General features: G+C 39.1%; 1 protein-coding gene across 1 annotated transcript in view; it reads left to right on the top strand.

The window, feature by feature from the left end:
* Positions 1-20498, top strand: part of CDS1 (CDP-diacylglycerol synthase 1) — a gene marked incomplete at its 5' end in the record, with an annotated part of 62765 nt that overhangs the window by 27267 nt on the left and 15000 nt on the right. Inside the window, 4 exons of the mRNA XM_081098153.1 lie at positions 4069-4166; positions 5480-5619; positions 17157-17215; positions 18886-18968. Coding sequence (XP_080954279.1) covers positions 4069-4166; positions 5480-5619; positions 17157-17215; positions 18886-18968 — 380 coding nt within the window. The remainder of the gene's footprint in view (positions 1-4068; positions 4167-5479; positions 5620-17156; positions 17216-18885; positions 18969-20498) is intronic.

Raw genomic sequence — 20498 nt, 5'->3', positions numbered from 1 at the left:
CATTCTAGAAAAGAATCCATTTTGAACTGAAATTAGACACGCTTGGGGAAAAATAAAATTCCACCAACCCCTGAAACCACTTAAAGTAACTCTCCTAAACACCATCAAGCCCTTTCACTCTTCTTTTTGTCCTCATTAATTTTGTACTTCCTTGGGGATATCAAGGTCACAAAAATGAATAAGAAATTGAAGAACTTTTTTTTTTTTTTTTTTTAGCAAGAAAAATGAATAATGGATGGGACTAATTTAATGTGAGGGCAGAAGCTCTGAGTCTGAAAGCCAGGTAGGCAGGGTGAGCACCGTCCAGGTGAGACTGGAGAGAAGAGCCCGGCTCCCTCCCAGCTTGCGTCTGAGCCCGCTGAGGGCTACGAGTGCCGAGTGACCACCACTGGCCTCGGGACTTGGGCACTGAAGAGTGAGTGTGTGCAAAGCGCTTTTCAGTGGTGAGTGGTCGAGCCTGGAAGCAGGGATTAGACCAGCCGTGGGCAAACTACGGCCCGTTTGAAATGAATAAAACTAAAAAAAAAAAAGACCATACCCTTTGATGTAATGATATTTACTTTGAATTTATATTAGTTCACACAAACACTCCATCCATGCTTTTGTTCCGGCCCTCCGGTCCAGTTTTAGAACCCATTGTGGCCCTCGAGTCAAAAAGTTTGCCCACCCCTGGGTTAGACGATGGCAGACAGCCCATAAGGCTTTGTGTCTGAGGGACCTTTGGGTGGACCTTGAGGCTCTATCAGGGTGGGTGCCTGCATGCTGTGAGCAAAGGTCCTCACGGCCAGGTGTGTCAGAAAAGGCGGTGTTGCTCTTTCGTAGAGGCAGGGCCTTTGAACCGGGAGGAATGATTAGGGATCAGATTCCGGAGGGCCTTGGCATACTATGTGAAGAAGTTTGGGGTTTATTTGTAAAGCACGGAGGAGCCATTGAAAATACTGGGGATTATTTGAATTATGAGTCTCCTTTAGGAGATAATTTTGATCAAGACGTTGCAAAACACCTGCATCCTTGATACACTGACTCCATGGGCTCCCTGTGAGTCAGTGACGTGGTCTCCACACTAGACTGTTTTGGGTGGAGAGTAGGGCCAGAATTGGTAGAGACTGTTTTTTTCACCACTCTTTTATGACAAAATTCAAAACCCCTTTAAAGACATCCCTGGATTCTGATTTTTAAAAAGAGAATCATAAGCATACCTAAAGCACCCGGGCTTTTTGGTTCATTTTTTTCCCTCTATGAAAGGTTGTTTCTTTGGTTAGCTTAATCAGAGGAGAATATAAGAATGTTAAAGATGTAGTTAAAGTAGATTTGAACGGTTGTCGCTCTTATTTAGGTTTATTGCATATGCATGCACACACGTCTGCACACAGGTACACATACATGTATACATATGCTGTATTTATGATGTTTATGTTAAGGAAATATGAATGGACATACACATACACACACACCGTTGGTACTCAATTGCTTTCATGTGCTTTAAAGTCTTATTTACATCCATATCCCTAACTAGGTCATTTTTATTTTGAGTCAGACACATTGTATATAGCTTGCCTTTGCCTAATAATATCAGCACTTAAAAATGACTAATCCAAGAGAATTTTATTAAAAACTTCTAGGAAATGATAGCTACTATTTTAAGATGGAACTCATACGCATGGTCCTTAAAATGAGCTTTTTCCCTTCAAACTTTTAATTATAGTACTTTAATTGCTGCAGCCACAGCTTGGAATCACACTTTCCAAATGATGGATTTACTAAAGCATATTTTGATTTAAAAGCAGGTGTGCACATATAGAAGATATTGTAGGAGCCCCCCTCCACCTTCTTGGAAACTCTTATAATAATTCTTTTAATCTACAATATATAATTTGCTTTTTAATAGTGTCTAATTTTTCTCCATTGTGAAAGGTATAAAAGTATATTAAAATTACTTTGGAAAGTAGATAATTTTAAAAATCACCCAACCCAATCATTAACCACCAAAACCTAGTTAATACTGCCATTTGATATGCTTCCTTTAATCCTTTTTTCTTTTATGTTTTTAAAAACCATGGTTGTAGTCATAATGTGACTAAAATTTTATATCCTGCTATGGAAACCAAATATCTTCTCAAGCGTTTTGTGTTGCTCTAGTTTTACAACCATCGGTTTAATACATTCATCTCCATGGAATGGAGTGCCTCATGAGTTATTAAACCATTGTGTTATTTTTAGACATGCAGGTTATTTTCTGGTTTTTCTTTTTTGTGAATAACACTGTGAAACATATGCAGAATTATTGCAGAACATATGCAGAATTATTGCAGAACATATGCAGAATTATTGCAGAACATATGCAGAATTATTTTCTTTGAATAGATTCCCAAAGTGAGAATAGACACTTTTAGTTGGGTAACCCACAGGTACCATCGTTCAGACTGAACATATGCAGATCTCAACTCCTATTCCAACCCCAGCCATTCTGCATAAATTAGTTTCCCAAGCCTTGCCTGGTGTTACTGCGTGTTCCGCTCTTTCCCTTGGCCCCTCCAATTCCTTCAACCTCCGAATCCTGTTAGTTCTGCCCCTCGATGTGTGTTATTCTTGCAGTCCATTCTGCCACCATCCCAGGTAGATGCTCGCCCACACTCATCCGGGCGGCGGTGTCCTGCCTGCCTTACTGTCTCTACCTGTGCGGCCTCTGCAGTTAATTCTTTCCGCCTCTGTTCTCCTCAGACCCTCCCGCCTGATCGTGTCCTTACGACCAGCACAGCCTCCTTTGTGCCATTTCCTGTGGTTCTGGGACCAGGTTTACCTCTCTCTGTGTCACCCCCACATCAGTGTTCCAGCAACTCTGAGAACCACATGCCGTGTCCTCTCTTACATCCAAAGCTCTGTTTCCTCCTCCTTTGCCCTGATTGTGGCCCTCCCCCACCCGCTTCCACGGTTTCTTTTGTTTGTCTGCCTGTGCTTATTTATATCCTTGTAACTATTTCCACATGGTATTAGTAGTTGTATGTCCTCCCTGACAGACAGTGCCTCTCTGAGAACAGATGTCCTAGGTCAGTAACTAGCAGAATAGGCATTTACATAAAGGTTGTTTTAAGGTTCTTAACACATTAATTGGGCCAATGGACTCCTACCAATGTGCATTGCTGCCGGTGTTGATTGCGTGGAGTATCAGTTTCTGTGTAATCACCCAGCCCTGGAAAATACACATACGTATATATTAACTCAAATGCTTGAGTCCTGTTTTCTCTTTCCCAGCAGTTCCATATTCACTCTACTTGCAAGCTTTGATTAGCGATCATATAAATATGTGTGTGTGCTGTTAAAGATACTTTTTTCTCCTCTCAGTAAAATACCACATGTACAGTGCTAATGGTTCTTGAGCAAATGTGTTCATAAACATTGCATCAGTGCGTTTGGTATTTTAAAAGTCCTTGGTTCTATAAATAGCACAGCTTTGCCATTTTATCGTAACATCTAGCATTGTCCCCATTCTGTGATTTTTTTGTGTCTAAAAATGACATTGGGTGTTATGTACAAAGGTTATTTGAAGGACAGTATTTCAGTTTCCTCTTGTCTTTATAACACACATTTACAACTTTTTCCTAAAAGAACTATTCATAATAGTTTGGCATAATAATTTCTTAGATGGCTGAGGGAGCCCAATAACTTTTTTGAAAACATATTTTTTGTTGATTTCAAAGAGGAAGGGAGAGGGAGAGATCAAAACATCAAGGATGAGAGAAAATCATGGATCCGCTGCCTCCTGCCTGCCCCACACTTCGGGATGGAGCCCACTACCAGACACATGCCCTGATCTAGTTACCTGTGACCAACCAGATCACATCCCTCAAATTGAAACTGCACTGCCACCTCCCACCCCAGGAAGGATCTCTGTTTAAAACCTTGTTTTACTTACCTTCTAAACTGGAGTTTAGGGATGTTGAATATTGAACTTTTGCTATTGACATTTAGAATAATTAAAAATGGATAGGCTCAAATACATGTGACCACAAGCTACTTATTAAATCTAAACATCAAGAAATGTATGTCAGTGTTTTCTCTTGGTTTCAGGTTCTAGGCATCCAAGTGAAATGCTTCCATGAAATTATCACTATAGGTTACAGAGTCTATCGTTCCTACGAGCTGCCATGGTTCAGAACACTCAGCTGGTAAGTGACTTAAAACCTTTTGATATGAAAATCTAACTCTTAATTAAAGATAAAGAAAATCTGACTCTTTTCTCAAGTGGGTAAGAGAGGCATTCTGATCAGTCAGTATCCATATAGTTGATCTTATAGATTGATTTTGGAGAAAGATAAATTTAAAAATTGCAACTGAATTTTGAAAAGAAGAAAATCACCTTCAATTCTCCCATTCCAACACAACTGTTAAAATATCACATGTTAGCCTTATTTCCCGGCAGTCGGATATCTCTCTTGCAATCCAGTACCACTAGCTTCTAACTGCTCACCTGCCTGCCTGCCTGATCACCCCTAACCACCTCTGCCTGCCTGCCTGATCGCCCCTAACTGCCTCTGCTTGCCGGCCCGGTCACCCCCTAACTGTCCCCTGCCAGACTGATCACCCCTAACTGCCTCTGCCTGCCTGCCTGATTGCCCCCTAACTGCCACCCTGCCAGCCTGGTCACCCCCTAACTGTCCCCTGCCAGATTGGCCACCCCTAACAGCCTCTGCCTTGGCCCCTGCCACCATGGCTTTGTCTGGAAGCCATCCGGTCTAATTAGCATATTACCCTTTTGTTAGTATAGATAGTGGGCAAAATGTACTGGTGGGCTGGAGTGGGCTGTGATAGCCTTACAGAAGAGTCCAAGACAGTTTCCAGCATAGGAGGATAGAAAAACGGTAGCACAGCTGATAGAAATGAGAATACTTGCCCTTTGAAAACAGTGGGGCATAATTCCCTCCATGAGGTCCAGAGCGAAGCCACGCCTTTCCTTTTCTGCTCTCCTGGCTACCTGGGGCTCTGCCGTGTAAAGCGCATGGCACTAGGAACCTAGGGCGGTGTTTCTCAGCCTTTTTCCTGGCTCCCATTAGCAAAATCTCACGGGTTACACCTTTCCCTGAGGGAAAAGATATACCAGAGCTTGGAGGAAGGACAGGTGGTTTATATGATTTTTAAACGGTTCTACTGGAGATTTTTACTGCTGCTAGCTTCTGTCCTCACTGCTGCTCCTTAAAAAAGTCCCTGCTCAACAGGAGGCCATCAGGAGCAAGGAGGAGAGGGAGAAAGACGCCAACATGTGCGGGGCAGGTGGAAATTTGGCTTAGGATCTCTACTATAAAAAGCATTAGAGCCGTGTGTGTATGGGGGGTGGGGGGGAGTGGGGGAGAGAGAGATTGCAAGTATTTTCTATATTGTGAGATTGAAAGTATTTTTCATATTGTTTCCTAATATTGTTTCTGGAATTTGAGGGGCCTAAAAAGCTTCAAGTATAAAAAAACTGATTATTTTTAAATTACAGGTACTTCCTACTCTGTGTAAACTACTTTTTCTATGGAGAGACTGTAGCTGATTATTTTGCTACATTTGTTCAAAGAGAAGAGCAACTTCAGTTCCTCATTCGCTACCATAGATTTATATCATTTGCCCTCTATCTGGCAGGTAAGTTAAGGAAAATATTCTGTATCAATATGTAGATAACAGATTTTACATGTTTATTTTTATTTTTGCTATTTAAATTCATAACATCCTTTCCTTGTTACATTTTAATCCAGCTTCTTTTTTTAGTTGTCCCATGGGAAAAGCTATTCTTTCTCATTAGGGTCTTAAATAGAAATTATATTTTAATGGTGGTTTTAAAAAGTACTTATTTAATAGTCACTCCGTATATTTGAAAAATTTCTTTGCAAATTGTAGTAAAGAAACTTTTAAATATATGGATTGATATAACCAGGTATAATTTACAAAGAAACCTTCACACTTATATTGCTTTATTTGTTCCTAGGTAATAGAGTTTTGTATAGACTTAATCAGGGTACTTAGTTTTTCTGACATGGGTCATTACATATTCATTTATAGTATGCTGTGCCATATGTTTTTTATTTTAGATTAAGAATCAGATACTTAGGATAAAGTTAGGATTATAGATTTGTTTTCCATTAAAGTTTCCCAACCATATACAAATTTTTAAGAAATTGATTTAGATATGTACTTTTTAAAAGTCAGATTTACATCATTAAATGGGTGCCTAAAATATCACTTTATAGAAAGTATCTACAATTACATTTTCATTCTTTTATGACAATTTGTTTTTCTTGAGCTTAGTAACTGCTTCCCCTTCTTTTCTCCACATTTGTGAAGTTCTAGGTACAATCCTTAATTTTTCCTTCAGGTCTGTGCTATGTCTGTTGGTAGCTTTTTCAAATGTTCACACAAATCAGTAGCGGGTCAGTTCTCTCTTTTCCTGGAGACCCCTGTTCCAGAGACTTCGGTGGTATTACCATTGGATTGGCTGCTGGTAGGCCTATAGCGTACCAGCATGATTTGGCCGCCTTATTTCTTCTCTTCCATGCCCTCCAGTTTCTGGGTTTACACCCTCATTTTGTTGTAAGCATGGCCTCTGATAGTTTCCTATGAAACGTTCTTAGAAGGTAAAGGTCTAAAAATATTTTTATTCACCAGGCCGGTGTGGCTCAGTGGTTGTGTGTCAACCTATGAACTGGAAGTCACGGTTTGATTCCTGGTCAGAGCACATGCCTGGATTGCAGGGTCCATCCCTAGTGTGGGGCATGCAGGAGGCAGCTGATCAGTGATTCTCATCATTGATGTTTCTATCTCTCCTTCTCTCTTCCTCTCTGAAATCAATAAAAATATGTTTAAAATATATATATATGTGTGTGTATCTCTCTCTCTCTCTCTCTCTCTCTATATATATATATATATACGCTCTTGCCTTCCACTGAGCCTTTTCTGGACACTTTTCTCTAGAAGATACTGTTAGCCGTCCCTTATTTGTTAGATTTGCTAAAAGTTATCCAATCTCTTTTCCAGCTTCCAAAATTTCGCAGCCATTTCTCCTCTGTTTTCCTTGACATTTCTTCAGTTCTCTTTGCTCTCTGGGTTTTATTTTCTTCATTGTTTTCTTTCTCTGTGGGTTTTTGCCTAAACATTATTTTAGTTAGGCTACTGGGACAGAGTAGAAATAAATGCATGCCGTCACCTTGCCATTTTAAGACAGAAATCCTAACTAGTTTTATATTTTTTATTTTGGCTTTAAAGAATTTACTCTTTTCTCTGATGGATCCGGGCCTGACTGGGCCTCAGTGGGCAGTTCTGACGGAGGACCTCTCCCGGGGAGGCATCAGATGGAGGCAGTGCTAGTCATTGAAGTCTTGAGTGGCTGGACATCCGCGATGGCTCGCTCTCAGGGCCACAGTCAGTGCTGGCTGTTGACTTGAGCTCCTCCTTTTGGCCCCTCCGTGGGGCTTGGCTGTCCCTGAGTGCCACGGATGGGTTCTGAACAGGGAGTGACTGCACCAAAAGCCAGTGTCTCAAGAGTCCTTAATTAGGTGTGTTTTTTAAACTGGTTTCCAAAAATGGAAGCATGATGCATGCTCATAGTAAACAGACTAAAAAGCAGTGTTCAGTGAAACCTCCCTCCTACCTCGGAGCCTGCCTTACTGTCTCTAGGGGCTCACGACAGCTATTGCAGACATATTTTGCATGTTCGAGCTTATATGTCTGTATCTTCCATTTCCCCTCATTTCTTTCTTTAATACAAGTGAGAGCAGACTAGTCTGTACCTGCTTTTTTCCAGTTGATGTAGCTCATGGGTGGTTTTACATTGGGACATCGGAATCGATCTCACGTTTTCCATACCTGCAGTAGCATCTATGTTATATTGATGTGCAGACAGCGGTATCTGCTGGGCAGAATGTCAGAAAGTACGGTGCCCCCTTTCCCCAGCTTGCTTTCCCTTTGAGGCTTGCTCTCTCTTATACTTGAGAATAACTTCTCAATTGAGTGGTAACGAAGATGTAATTTGTTTTCTTTATTGTTTCTTTTTATACATTTTATACATGACAGCCTCCCAGCCATCCTTTGTAGTGTTTGCTTGCTTCATACACTGTTTTCCAACTCAACTTTATAAAATAAAACCAGTATTCCTTCCTTTTTTCTGACTGATTTCTGTTGGAGAAATAGTACAGTTTAGGCTCGTGGACTCACAGGAGCTCGTTGAAAGTCAGTGTCATTCTTCCAACAAGCATTGGAGTGCTTTCCAGATGCTCGGCACTGTGGATGGTGCGGAGACAGGGCAGTATGGCCGACAGTGTGTCTTCCAGGGTCTTGAAATTGGTGGGACATGCGTCCCCAAGTTTATTGCTGAAACATGAGCCAGGATCTCTAAGCAGACAGGAGGGCAAGGAGGACCTTGCTCTACTGGGGATGGAAAGGCTACAGAAGGCCTTTGAGAAGAGATTTCAGGTGTCATGAAAAGTAACGAGCAAGCAGGCATCTGCCGGGTGGGTAACGGGAAGGGCATTGCAGGCGTGGAAATGAGAGAGCGACGCATGTCCTGGGCTGGTAGCAGGCATTAAAAGTTGGACAGGTGGGCAGGAACCACACCTTGAGAAGCTGTGTGTATTGTGGGAAGGGTTTGGAAACCATTGGAATTTTATGCTAAGAGATGATATGACCAGATTTTTAATTAAATGAAAGATGAGTTGAGAGACATTAACAGGGCGACTAGATAGGAAACTGCTGCTGTAATTCCTACTAAATAGAATGAGGACCTGAGCCATTTAGGTTTGTATTAAATACTAAGAGGGTCATAAAGTAAATAAAACACTGTAGGCTGACCTTAGAAACTCACAGCTATTTATGGATGTCCATGAAAAATTTCTTCTGTGTCCCCCATTATTGTTTCAAGGTGTACTTTTTTTTAAAATTTTTTAATATATTTTTTATTGATTAAGATATTACATATGTGTCCTTGTCCCCACGTTACCCTCTACCCCCCCCTCCCACTCATGCCCTCACCCCCCCGTTGTCCGTGTCCATTGGTTAGGCCTATATGCTTGCATATAAGTCCTTTGGTTGATCTTTCCCCCTTACCCCCACCCTCCCCTACCTTCCCTCCAAGGCCCGACAGTCCAATCAATGCCTCTCCATCTCTGGATCAGTCCTTGTTCATCAGTTTATGTTGTTCATTATATTCCACAAATGAGTGAGATCCTGTCGTATTTATCCACTCTCCAGTTCCATCCATGCTGTGGCACATGGTAAGAGTTCCTTTTTCTTCTTCCTCTTCTTAAAGAATACCTTTCAGCATTTCATATAATGCTGGTTTGGTGGTGATGAACTCCTTTAGCTTTTTCTTATCCGTGAAGCTCTTTATCTGACCTTCTATTCTGAATGATAGCTTTGCTGGATAAAGTAATCTTGGTTGCAGGTTCTTGCTATTCATCACTTTGAATATTTCTTGCCAGTCTCTTCTGGCCTGCATGGTTTCTGTTGAGAAATCAGCTGAAAGTCGTATGGGTACTCCCTTGTAGGTAACTGACTGTCTTTCTCTTGCTGCTTTTAAGATTCTCTCTTTATCTTTTGCTCTTGGCATTTTAATTATGATGTGTCTTGGTGTGGTCCTCTTTGGATTCCTTTTGTTTGGGGTTCTCTGCGCTTCCTGGACTTGTAAGTCCATTTCTTTCACCAGGTAGGGGAAGTTTTCTGTCATTATTTCTTCAAAAAGGTTTTCAATATCTTGCCCTCTCTCTCCTTCTGGTACCCCTATAATTCTGATGTTGGTACGCTTGAAGTTGTCCCAGAGGTTCCTTACACTATCTTCATATTTTTTGAATCTCTTTTCTTTTTTCTTTTTCGGTTGGGTATTTTTTGTTTCTTTGTATTTCAAATCTTTGACTTGATTCTTGGGATCCTCTTGTCTGCTGTTGGATCTCTGTAAATTATTCTTTATTTCAGTCAGTGTATGCTTAATTTCTAGTTGGTCCTTTTTCATGTCCTCCATGGTCTCACTATACTCCTTGAGGGATTCATTAAATTTATCGGCGGTTTCCATAAAATTCTTGACAAACCTTATAAACGTGGCCTTGAACTCTATATCCAGTCTTCTGCCCTCCTCCGTTTCTGCCAATTGTGACCTGTTTCTTTGTCTCCGCATTTTGGCTGCTTCCCTGTGTTGATAGAGTGGCCCTGCGCGCCAGGTGTCCTGTAGGGCCCAGTGGCTCGGCCTCCCTAGTTACCTGGGGTGGACACTCTTGGTGCACTCTTGGTGCTTTGGTTGTTGTAGGATCACTGGGAGGAATTGAACTCCAGGCCAATTGGCTGTGAGAATCAGCTGTGTCTGAAGTGGGAGAACTTCTGTGCTGAAGACACCCTTCTGGGGCAAGACTTGCTTCAGTGGGGCTTTGGTGCTCACTGAGTGTGCTCCCTGAGTGTGTCCTTTATGGATCTGAGGAGTTGCAATCTGGATGGTCCCCCTCTGACCACTGGGTACAGTAGCTCCTGGATCTAAGGAGGTGCTAATTCAGCCTCTACCTGAGGCCACACAGCAGGAGCCACGAAGAGGCTCAGCTGTGAAGCAATGCAAGCCACTGCGGGGCCTTGGGCCTTCTCTTGGAAGTTCCGGGTCTGCCTGGCTCGGCTGCAGTTAGGTACATTCACATGCAAAAGCCTCTGCTGCAGCCTGGGTGGGGCGGGGTCTTAGGGAATCAAAGGGCGGAGAAAGCAGCTATGGCTGATTCTCCGCCCGGAGTCGCGCGTCTCAGTGTCCTGGTAACGGCTGCAAGCACCTCTGAGGGAAAGCCGTCCTCAAGTTCGCCCGCTGCCTGACAGACCAGCTTCTCCCCATATGAGTCCTGGGTCCCCAGAGACTTGCCGGAACCGGAGTTCAGAGCAGTCGGGAGCTTGTGATTCAAAAAGACAGCCGCGTCCTCAGGTGCCACCCCCTTTCCGCGCGTGCGAGCCGCCACCGTACCTCTGCACTTCACCTCCGCAACTCCTCTGGCTCTGAGTGTGCTTTTCTTTCCTTCTAGTTGTAGAATTTACACTCAGCCAGACTTCCTGTTGTTCTGGATGATGTCTGCTCTGTCCTTGGCGGTATTTTTCTTTTCTTTTTTTTTTAAAAATATATTTTATTGATTTTTTACAGAGAGGAAGGGAGAGAGATAGAGAGTCAGAAACATCGATGAGAGAGAAACATCGATCAGCCGCCTCCTGCACATCCACTGGAGATGTTCCCGCAACCCAGGCACATGCCCCTGACCGGAATCGAACCTGGGACCCTTCAGTCCGCAGGCCGACGCTCTATCCACTGAGCCAAACCGGTTTTGGCTTTTTTTTTTTTTTTTTTCTTGGCGGTATTTTTCAATTGTTGTGGGAGGCGGCAATTTCCCGGTGTTTATCTATGCCGCCATCTTAGTTTTCTCAAGATGCACTTTTTGTTGAGATGATTGTGTCTTTATATGTGGTCGTAAGGAATAATAGAGATATTCCTTATACTTTGGCCAGTTTCTACCAATGTAATATTTTGCAAAAATACAATATCATATCATACCTGGATATTGATGTTATTACAGTCCTACAACTGTACTTTTAAAACGCAACTTTGTAGTAAACTAGGAGCTACTGGGTTAAATGACAAAACTTCCAATACAAATCCCCAGTAGTCTTCTATATCTACTATTTTATGTGTGGTCTAAATATGGTCCTGTTAGAACATAAGCACCACTTTGCATCTCAATTGTGTTTTAACTCCCAGGCGTAGCATGGGGTCTGGAGTTGGGGTTCCCTATATGTATTGTTGGGTGAATGATCAAGAGGCAGAGAACATGCACATCCACACAGTGCTTCCTAAGGGCACTTCCTCAGCATCAGTGCTTCCTTTGCTGAGTGTTGAGGCTCTTCTGGTGATTGCTGAAGTGGTTAGCAACATTGTGAGCTTACTCTACCAAATGGAGTTAGACTTCAAAACAGGAGCAAGAAATAGAAAGTGTTCTATGCTGAGAACGTTCCATCTTTCTCTCAAATTATGCTGTGAAATCTTTTTTAAAAATAGGATTTTAGTGATTTCAGAGAGGAAGGGAGAGAGAGAAAGAAAGAGAGAGAGAGAGAGAGAGAGAGAGAGAGAGAGAGAGAGAGAGAGAGAGAAATATATCAATGATGAGAGAGAATCGTCGATCTGCTGCCTCTTGCACATCCTCCAATGGGGATTGAGCCCACAACCGAGGCGTGTGCCCTGACCTGGAATTGAACCGTGACCTCCTGGTTCATAGGTCGATGCTTAACCACTGAACCACATCAGCTGGGCACTATGAAATCTTTTTGTTGAACAATATTCCAAGGTCTTTTGAAAATTTTAGTTTTGACTTTGGAAAGTATAGGTCTTAGCAAACTTAAAAAGCAGAGACAGCCCAAGCTATTTCATTGACATTGAATTTTATTAAAATAAAATGTAGGTATCTCTGGTCTGACCTCCTCACCACGGCCCTCGAAATTAAATGACTTATTTAATATCATACAAAATGACTCTCTGACTAGGACCTGGAAATCATTCTGACATTTAGATAATTTTGTTGTAAAATGAATTTAACTGATAGCAAGAAAAAATCAGTGAGACTAAAAGTAATAGGACAAACATTTTCTCTAGAGTCTAGATCAGGGATCCTCAAACTTTTTAAACAGGGGGCCAGTTCACTGTCCCACAAACCGTTGGAGGGCCGGACTATAGTTTAAAAAAAAAAATGAACAAATTCTTATGCACACTGCACATATCTTATTTTGAAGTAAAAAACAAAACAGGAACAAATACAATATTTGTATTTGCATGTGGCCCGCGGGCCGTAGTTTGAGGACCCCTGGTCTAGATACTAGTATATTTTTTAAATATCTTTGTGATTTGGATTCAGGGCTCTAGAAACAGAGCAGCCATGTGATTACATGGCTAGTAGTGATGGGTGAATAAGCTTAAGTTGTTTACACCTAATATTCATTACCATCTCTTCAGACAACTGGTGATTTTGGGGGGGGATTGTATTTATGCATGGCTAACTCTTTCCTTTTCTTTAAATATTTTTATTGATTTCAAAGAGAAAGGGAGAGGGAGAAAGAGCTAGAAACATCAATAATGAGAGAGAATCATTGATCAGCTGCCTCCCACATGCGCCCCTCTCCCACCATCCTTTATCTTAAAGGATGATGATGAATTCTTTAGAAAGATGTCACAAATAACTATTCACAAAGGATTGTATCTGCAAAACCACTTGTCATTTTTGAATTAATGACTGTTAAAAACTATACCCATGCTACTATTCTACACCTTAAACTCACCATGAAGATTGATAGAAAACTTTAATCTTAGCTAATCAAGTTGGTTTTCATGACAGTTTCTACAATGCATAATCACTTAAAACCTTTTTTTAATAGCTCAAATGTAATCTGGTGTCTGACTATGGGCACACAATGCTGTGTGCTTCTGAATTTATTTAAAAGGATGTTTGAAACATTTTGGTGTTTTGATTAGTTATGTAAGGGTAGTGAAAAGTACAGCCACGTGAAAGAATGAGGGCTGAATCAGTAAGCTCCATTATTTAGTCCTGGGCCTATTTTACTGTCTGTTTTTTTTTTTTTAATTCAGGACTACATATGTTTACTGAATTGGTTAATCACCAATAGTAAATTTTAAAACTTTATTATTTCTATACAGCTAGATTATGAGCTCCTTGGAATACCTATCTTATTCAATTTTTGTATCTTGTGTCTGGTACATCTTAAGTGCTCAATAAATAATTTTTGATTGTCCACTTTTCTGAAATTCCCTCTATTTCATCTTCTGGACTTTTTTTTATATGTTTTTCCCCTTTATTTCTCCTAATATGTATATGTATATGTATATGTATAGGTATAGGTATAGGTATAGGTATAGGTATATAGATATAGATCTATAGATAGATATAGATTGATTTCAGAGAGGATGGGAGAGGGAGAGAGAGATATAGAAACATCAATGATAAGAGAGAATAACTGTCTGGGGATTGAGCCTCCTAAGGATTGAGCCCGCAACCCCAGGCATGTGCCCTTGACTGAATCGAACCCGGGACCCTTCAGTCTGCAGCCCGACACTCTAGCCACTGAGCCAAACCGACTAGGGCTTCCTGACTACTTTTGAAATCTCATTCTCTTTTGCTCCTTTTCAGTATACCTCCCTTTACTCCATTGGGTAACTGGGTCTTCCTACCCACCTGGGAACTCCTTGGGACTAGGCAACAGGATGTATACATCTTTGTAAGGACAGCACCAGGCATAGTGCTACATACATAAGTGGTGATCAGTAAGTTTAACTAAACATAATTACATATAAAAAACTATGTTAGGAAGTGTTTTTCAATGAATACTTTTATTTACAATACTGTAATAAATCTTATGATTTTAATTGGAAATATAAACATACAAATATTATTTGTAATTAGAGAAAAAGTAGAACTATTATAGATCTAAACATACAAAGTTATCTTTTCCATAGACTTATTGAAATATAGTACATATGTATTTTTACACATTTTTTTTAAAATATATTTTATTGATTTTTTACAGAGAGGAAGGGAGAGAGATAGAGAGTTAGAAACATCGATGAGAGAGAAACACCGATCAGCTGCCTCCTGCACATCTCCCACTGGGTATGTGCCCGCAACCCAGGTACATGCCCTTGACCGGAATCGAACCCGGGACACTTCAGTCCGCAGGCCGACGCTCTATCCACCGAGCCAAACCGGTCTCGGCTATTTTTACACATTTAAACATAAAATATACACATAACTTTATTGTTGTGAACCAAAAAGTTAAATTCATGTGTTTCTTTTTCAGATTGTTTTTCTTTTTCTTTTAAATTTGTCCTAAAAGAAAGGGTCTATTGAGCCAAATGGTAGCCAGAAAAAGGACCAGGTCCTGGGATGTATAGTGCAGCCTAAACCAGCAGCAAGAGAAGACAACTATGCCCCCAGATCCCAGATTGCTTTTCTTTAAAATTAATATTTAACCTAACATATGCTAGAAAAACACTTTATACCCTGCTCCTCCTCCCCCCACTCCCCCTCACCCCCGCCCCCAATTGAGAGCATTGTATTTTCTCAATGTATTTAGGAGCTGGATAGTTACATATTCTATTAGAGCACCCTAAAAAGCTGCATGTTAGGGGTTGTCTTAAAGGTGAAATTGAGTCAGGTAAAAGTGAGTTGCCACGACTATCCTGGATAAGATCACCATTGAGAAAATACAGAATGATTCTGCTGGTAATTTTGTTTGAAGAAATGCTTAAGAGTGAATGGTATTATATAATTTCACGAAAGAAAATACCATACACATTGCAGTAGTATTTGTGAGGAGTAATGCCTAGTCGGTGATGTTGAAAGGTTCCCAAGGTTGTGCTGGGAGAGTCAGAGGGGTCCGTTTGGACAGAACATCTGTCTCGTCTCTGCTTTGTTGTTACCCCATTAGCCTCTCTCTGAACCAAGTCCAGTCTGCGTTTGCCCCCTTAACCATGGACCATTGACATAAAACAGCATAGAAATGACATTATTACTTGAGCCACAAAAGAGGTCTACCTGCTACAGAAGAAAAGCTTAAAAGCAGTCATTTTAAAGAGGTCTTTTAAACTATTGATTACTTCAGTGCCACAAATTCCATGTTTTTATCCTTCCTTCCTTCCCTCCCTCCCTCCCTCCCTCCCTCCCTCCCTCCCTCCTTCCCTTCCTTCCTTCCTTCCTTCCTTCCTTCCTTCCTTCCTTCCTTCCTTCCTTCCTTCCTTCCTTCCTTCCTTCTTCCTTCCTAGAAAATGACATCATGGCTTTTGATTGTGTCTCTACACAGAAAATGTTTCTATATTTCTTTTGCAGTTCAGCCAGTCAGATTACTTTCTAGGTGTCTAGTAGGAGGTGAGGTAGGATCTGGGAGCCCATATTCATTCCCTTCCTTTGTCACCATCCTTGTATTCCACTGACATTTCAAATCACTCATCAGAATATAGCTGAAGGCAGCTGCTGTTTGGTTCGTGGCTCTGGTCAGAATAGTATCAACCTTGCTTACTAGTGTGTAGAATTGCCTTGGTAAGTATGACTTAGATGTACTAAGTCTAGTATTTATTTCATATAGGATAGATTAGTTGATAATTTATTTTCTGTCTCAGATTTCACTCTCTAAAGACATTGCAGAATACAATGCATGAATGGCTATTTATCTGAAATTAAATTTGGTGTATGCATTTCCAGTACCGACCTCTGTAAAAAAAATACTTATCTTTAGGAGTTTACGGATATATTGGGCAAAAAGTGTTTATATTTGCTTCCCATTATTTTGGTATATGTTAGATTTGAGTTAATTAAGTAGAATTTTTATTTAGTAAAACTTCATTGTAATAAATTTATAGGTTATAAACATAAACACTAGTGCTGTTTGTAAATCTTATTTGAGAACATTATATTTTACTATAATTATTATCATATGGTTCTGAGAAATTTCAAGTCACTCTTAACCTGAGTCTTGCTAATAATGATTTGTGGAACCACAGATTCTTGAGGATTATTAGGATCTGAGGGTTTAATGCTTTTTAGCCCGGTGATACTTAGTAAATTAATGAAGTCCTTTGCGCATTTTCCTTCATCTGTAAAACTGACATAATAAAAGGTACCTATATCATAGGGATGTGGGAAGGATTAAATTAGTTAATACTAGTAAAATACTTAACAAGAGCCTGGAACATAACAAGTATTCAATAGATGTTAGCCACCTTAGTAATTATTTTTAATTTTTACATTATGCAGAGCATTCAATTTTACATTATTGAAGCATTCTGTACATACACTTGGTAGACTGATACAGCAAATTAATTTTATTTAACTGAAATTTAAGACCTGGTTTTCCATGTCCACCTATTAGCAAGAGATGAATTCACTTAACTAACTTAGGGGATATTTATTGAATGTATGCATTGGAATATATTAGGCGTTTTGGAGCTACAGGATCATTTCCAGCAGGAAACTTTTACTTAATATAAGAGTAGGAGGCATGCCAAATGAGTAAGTGGATAGAGTATACAGGTGTGGTGTAGAAGATTGGCTTGTTTGAACTCAGCGAATCTTACATTTGGTAACCAATTGCACAACAAGCACATGGTCTTTGTTCTTGAGCAGGTTTCTGCATGTTTGTGCTGAGCTTGGTGAAGAAGCATTATCGACTGCAGTTTTACATGGTATGTATTAATCATGGTTCCGTAGTCACTGTACATCATAGAAACCCTTACCTTTAATTATTTTTCTGTAGTGAGAAGATAAAATGTAATCTGCTGCTTGAGGCCTAAATTTCCATTTGGAGATGACTATTAAATACAAAAGGTTGAAGTTGCAACATTTTTGAGGATTTAAAAATTTTAACCATTTTCAAAATTTTCTAAAAACTTTTTCTTTAAATATGCTCAAAGGCTATAAAATTAAAACCAAGTATTTGGATTCCCTAAATTGGTAGAAATTTGAAACATTTCCATAGATTTCTGAATAGTTACTCTGAGAAACTAATTATATTTAACCTATTTCTCTATGGAAACTTGCTCTTCATTGAGTATAAAGGGACCAAAGCATGTATTTTCTTGGTAGCTATGGTTAGTCATAAAATTTCATAATTCTTTTAGCCTAAGGTATTTTATTCAGTTTAGCGTTGAACAGTGTTCAGTGTTTTATGAAATTTATCACTGTGTATGATGAACTTTTCTTCTTTTCTTAAAAGGTAGCTAATTATAAGACTTAAAATGAAAAACATAATATTTAAATCTGTGAAATTATGTATTAGTCTTGTTTTGGATTTGGGATATATTTTCTATTCTTTATGCTTTGCTTTTCTCCATTAAGACCTCCTGCTGAGCATTAGTGCTGAGAAATTGTAAAATTTCTTAAATTTCTAATTTCTGGAGACCTTGAGAGGGAAAGAGTAAAATTCTCAATGAAAAATCTAGAAACCGTCAAGACAAATTAGAAATAATAGGATCTCCTATGAAAATATAAATGGTGCCTATTGGAAAAAAAATCATTTATGCATTTTTAAGCAACCAGGGTAAAAGAGAATTGGCTCTTTTAAGCAGATAAAAATAGAATAAAACAAAGCCACAATATAATATTTGCTGAAATAGAAAATAGGTTTATCATGAATAAATCAAAATCTAAGAATTTTGAAGAGTAATAAATTCCAATCAAAATTATGACACTAGAAACATGAGCTTTTTTTTCATTCACATTCAACTCATACTGATGATGCTAAAAGTCCCTAATGGCCGCCTCTCAGGCTGGATGGAACTGAAACAGAGAGGCCTTTGGAAATTTGAAATTGACTCCTGCCGTTGAACAGAGCTGTGACGATCAACTTCCAAGTATGAAAAGGTGGATTCAAGGGCAGTTGATCTCTCCTGGTTTGAATCATTTGAATTTAGAAATCACTCTTTATGGGAAAAGTTAACATAGTGAACTCTGAAAAAAGAAATAGAGTTTAGCAGGTTTAATAACTGCAGAACGCAGCTGTAGTAAAATGTTCCTCTCTAAATGTCATAACAACACCATACATTTCTTATTATCATTGTAAGCCGATGGTTCGAGACTATGGTTTATTTTTTATATAGTTATAAATTTAGCTCAGTATAATAAGCAATCCATTTGTATATTAAGATTACTTTTTAAAAATGTTTTCATGGTTTTAAGGTTCCAGTAGGCACCAAAATGAATATAATTTGCTAACGACATTTATTTTGTATAATCTTTTCTTACAAAATTTAACAAAAAAACCATGTTAGAATTGTGTGTTTCAAAGTTACTCTTGCTTCCTGGCTGCACTGATCAGTTGTGTTCACTAACTGTTGTGTTGTTGGGCTATTAACAGTTCGCATGGACTCATGTCACTTTACTGATAACAGTTACTCAGTCACATCTTGTCATCCAAAATCTGTTTGAAGGCATGATATGGTAAGGGCTCAGAATTATGCTGCTTTATACTTATGTCATAGCATTTTTAAAGCGCTTTCACATTGAACAGTGTCTCACAAACTTCTACTAAAATGTACTATTTGTTGTTGCTCTATTCCATTAAAATACCTTACTGAGTTTTGTTGATTTTACTATTTGACACCTGAAGACAAACATGTTAGCTGGGCATATTCCTTATTCAGATTCCAAATAAAATAAAGTCCTTATAAAAGTTTCAACAGTTAATTACACTTTCAGGCTTGACTACTATTTGAATGTGACTTTTTACAAAGCATCGCTCTTAAAAAGAGCATATTATTTACATGGGATGCAGAAAGAACATGAAAGTTTGCTTGCCAACATTGTGCTGGCAAAGCACTTTCTCTAGTGAAAGTGGTACATACTCTGCCCATGTATAGGAGCAGGTGCCCGGATTTCAAATGTATGAAATTACTCGCTATATAGCAGTGGCTTGCCCATTCAGAAAGCATTTTTGTAAGTTAAAAATTAGTTTCAAGGGTGGGGGGTGGGGGTGGGGGTAGAGGATGGGGACATATGTAATACTTTCAACAATAAATATTTTTCAAAAATAAAATAATAGCCCTAACTGGTTTTGCTCAGTGGATAGAGCGTCGGCCTGCAGACTGAAGGGTCCCAGGTTTGATTCCGGTCAAGGGCATGTACCTTGGTTGAGTGCACATCCCCAGTGGGGGGTGTGCAGGAGGCAGCTGATCGATGTTTCTCTCTCATCGATGTTTCTAACTCTCTATCCCTCTCCCTTCCTCTCTGTAAAAATCAATAGAAAATATTTAAAAAAATAAAATAAAATAATAAAAATAAAATAGTATTAGCTTAAAATTATAAAAATTATTATTAGTTAAAAATAGAGTGGAGAAAAAAAGATTTTAAGAAATCTGACCATAATTTCCCCACATTTAAAAAAGCACCATTAATTAAAATCCTTTACAGGTGGTTTTGTGAAAATAAATTATTCCCATGACAGCTTCATGATTTTTAGCCAAGGGGTTGGTGTTATGTGTGTACAATTAACATCATTTTAAGATTGTCTTCCATATACAAACTTTCAGTTGCTGGAAGAAGTTATGAAATTAATAGGTTCTGTATAATTAGTTGGGTTTAATGCAATTTTAGGCTAAGATAGAATTAAAATTGATAATTTTTTCTGTAAGACAATTTGTATTAAGAGTTTAGTATAAATTTATCAGATTATACTCTATCTTAAACCAAATGACTCATACCATTTTGAAAGGCAGCTTTTTAAAAAACTTTTTCTCATCCCTATTTCTCTCTCCTCTCCCTTCCTCTCTGAAAATATTTTTAAAAATTTTTTATACTATTATAATTTGTTCCTCATAAAAATGAAATCTGAAAATCCATAGCTATAGAAATTTATTATTTAATATTAAAATTAAATTGATTATTTAGTATATTCCTTAGCAATATTTTCCCACTATGTTAATTTATTTATAGATTTTGATCTGCTTAATTGCTAAGCAGGCAGATGTGGTT

The sequence above is a fragment of the Myotis nattereri genome (assembly GCF_964212035.1).
Source record: "Myotis nattereri genome assembly, chromosome: 1".
Taxonomy (NCBI): Eukaryota; Metazoa; Chordata; class Mammalia; order Chiroptera; family Vespertilionidae; genus Myotis; species Myotis nattereri.
This window is presented reverse-complemented; position numbering and strand designations above follow the sequence as displayed.